We start from the raw sequence: 2,731 nt of genomic DNA on the forward strand, positions 1-2,731 counted from the left end.
GGGAATTTTGGGGGGGGAATGGGAAATTTATGGGGAAAAACGGGAATTTTAGGGGGATTTGGGGAAAAAGGGGAAATTGGGGGTGGAAAATGGGAATTTATGGGGAAAAATGGGAATTTTGGGGGGAAAAAGGGAATTTTAGGGGGGATTTTAGGGGGAAAATGGGCATTTGGGGGTGGAAAATGGGAACCTTTGGGGGGAAAAAGGGAATTTTGAGGAATTTCGGGGGGAAAAGGAAATTGGGGGTGTTTAGGGGGAGAAAAATGGAATTTTCAGGGGAAAAAAAGGAATTTGGGGGAATTTTTGGAGATTTTTAGGGTGAGAAAAGGAAATTTGGGGCAATTTGGTGGGAAAATGGGAATTTGGGTGGGAAAAGAGAAATTTGAGGGAATTTTTTGGGGGTTCAGGGAGGGAATTCGGGGCAAAAATGTGGAATTTTTGGGATTTTGGGATGGAATTTGGGAAAAAAGGAAAATGGGGGAAATTTGGGAGGAAATTTGGGGGGAAAAGTGGAAATTTTGGGGTGTTTGGGAGGGAATTTGGAAAAAATTGGAAAATTGGGGGAATTTGGGGTGAAAAAGTAAATTTGGGGGTGGGAAAAGGAAATTTGAGGCTTTTTTGGGGAAAAAAATTGGGAATTTAGGTGAAAAATAAGATTTTTTGGGGGTTTAAAAAAAGGATTTTGGGGCAAAATGTGAATTTTTAGGGATTGATGCTTTGGGGTTATTTGGGGGGTTTTTTGGTGAATTTCTTTCCCATTTTTTCCCAATTTTTCCCAAATTTTCCATGCCAGCCCCTCCCCAGCCCCCCTGGATCTGCCAGGAAAAGTTTCCCAGTTGGAGGCGATGCTGAAGCAGCTGCACAGCGACCTGGAAAAGGTGAGGGAGCCCCAAAATTGCCTTTTTTCCCCCCAAAATGAAATTATTTCCCAAAAAAATGGCATTTTTCCCAAAAAAAATCCCCAAAAAAGGGATTATTCCCTAAAAAAAACTTTAAAAAATGGGATTATTTCCAAAAAATAAATCACATTTTTCCCTTAAAAAATCAGAATGATTCCCCAAAAATTCACATTTTCCCCTTAAAAAAAAATCAGAACTAATTCCTAAAAATTCCTTTTCCCCCTAAAATTCCCTCCAAAATGAAATTATTCCCCAAAAAAATGGCATTTTCCCAAAAAATGAGATTATTCCCTAAAAATTCACATTTTCCCCTTTAAAAAAATCAGAATTCCTAAAAATTCACTTTTTCCCCTTAAAAAAATCAAAATTAATTCCTAAAAATTCACATTTTTCCCTAAAAATTCCTTGTTTCCCCCCAAAAGGAAATTATTCCCCCCAAAAATGGCATTTTTCCCTTAAAATTCACTTTTTTTCCCCTTAAAAAATCAGAATTAATTCCTAAAAATTCACATTTTCCCCCTAAAAATTCCCTTTTTTTACCCCCAAAATTCCCTCCAAAATGAAAATATTCCCAAAAAATTGGCATTTTCTCCCAAAAAATAAAAGGGATTATTCCCTAAAACAAATCACATTTTTCCCTTAAAAAAATCAGAATTATTCCCTAAAAATTCACATTTTTCCCCTAAAAATTCCCTTTTTTCCCCCCAAAATGAATTTTTTTTCCTCCAATGGAAATTGGCATTTTTCCCTAATAAATTCGCTTTTTCCCCTTAAAAAATTAGAATTCATTCCTAAAAATTCACATTTTTCCCCAAAAATTCCCTTTTTCCCCCCCAAATTCCCTCCAAAATGGAATTATTCCCCCAAAAAAAGGCATTTTCCCCGAAGAAATCCCAAAAAAATGGGATTATTCCCTAAAAATTCACATTTTCCCTTTAAAAAAAATCCCCCTTTTTTGCCCAAAAATCCCTTTTTTTTGCTAAGAAATCCCCATTATTTGTCCAAAAATCTCAATTTTTTTTCTAAAAAATCCCCATTTTTTGCCCAAAACCCCCTCTTTTTTTTTTTTGCTAAATAATCCCCGTTATTTTCCCAAAAATCTCAATTTTTTGTTTAAAAATCCCCATTTTTTCCCAAAAATCTCAATTTTTTGACTAAAAAATCCCCATTTTTTGCCCAAAACCCCCCCTTTTTTTTTTGCTAAATAATCCCTGTTATTTTCCCAAAAATCTCAATTTTTGCTAAAAAATCGCTGTTTTTTTGCCCAAAGCCCCCATATTTTTTTGCTTAAAAATCCCCCTTATTTTCCCAAAATCCCCCTTTTTTTTGCTAAAAAATCCCTATTTTTTTGCTAAAAAATCCCTCTTTTTTTGGCTATAAAATCCCCATTATTTGCCCAAAAACCCCCTTTTCTTTTTTTGCTAAAAAATCCCCCTTTTTTTTTCCCCAAATCCCCCTTTTTTTTGTTAAAAAATCCCCATTTTTTGCCCAAAAAATTGCAATTTTTTTGCTAAAAGAAATCCCCATTTTTTGCCTAAAATCTCCCCTTTATTTTTCTAAAAAATCCCCATTTTTTCCCCCAAAAATCTCAATTTCTTGCTAAAAAATCCCTGTTGTTTTGGCTAAAAAATCCCCATTTTTTACCCAAAAATCTCAATTTCTTGCTAAAAAATCCCTGGTTTTGCCCAAAACTCCCAATTTTTTCCCTCAAAAATTTGGAATTTTCCCCAAATTTTGATTTTTTGCCCCAAATTTGGGTTTTTTCCCCGCAGGAGAAGCAGGACAAGGTGTTCCTGCAGGCCGAGGTGGCCAACCTGCGGCAGAAAAACCGG

General features: G+C 35.4%; 1 protein-coding gene across 1 annotated transcript in view; it reads left to right on the top strand.

The window, feature by feature from the left end:
* LOC102031756 (signal-induced proliferation-associated 1-like protein 3) overlaps window positions 1–2,731 on the top strand; it is a gene marked incomplete at its 3' end in the record, with an annotated part of 32,814 nt that extends 30,083 nt beyond the window's left edge. The window contains 2 exon segments of the mRNA XM_031065597.1: window positions 794–878; window positions 2,672–2,731. Of these exon segments, the coding sequence (XP_030921457.1) occupies window positions 794–878; window positions 2,672–2,731 (145 nt within the window).

Source organism: Geospiza fortis, unplaced genomic scaffold, assembly GCF_000277835.1.
Source record: "Geospiza fortis unplaced genomic scaffold, GeoFor_1.0 scaffold942, whole genome shotgun sequence".
NCBI lineage: Eukaryota > Metazoa > Chordata > Aves > Passeriformes > Thraupidae > Geospiza > Geospiza fortis.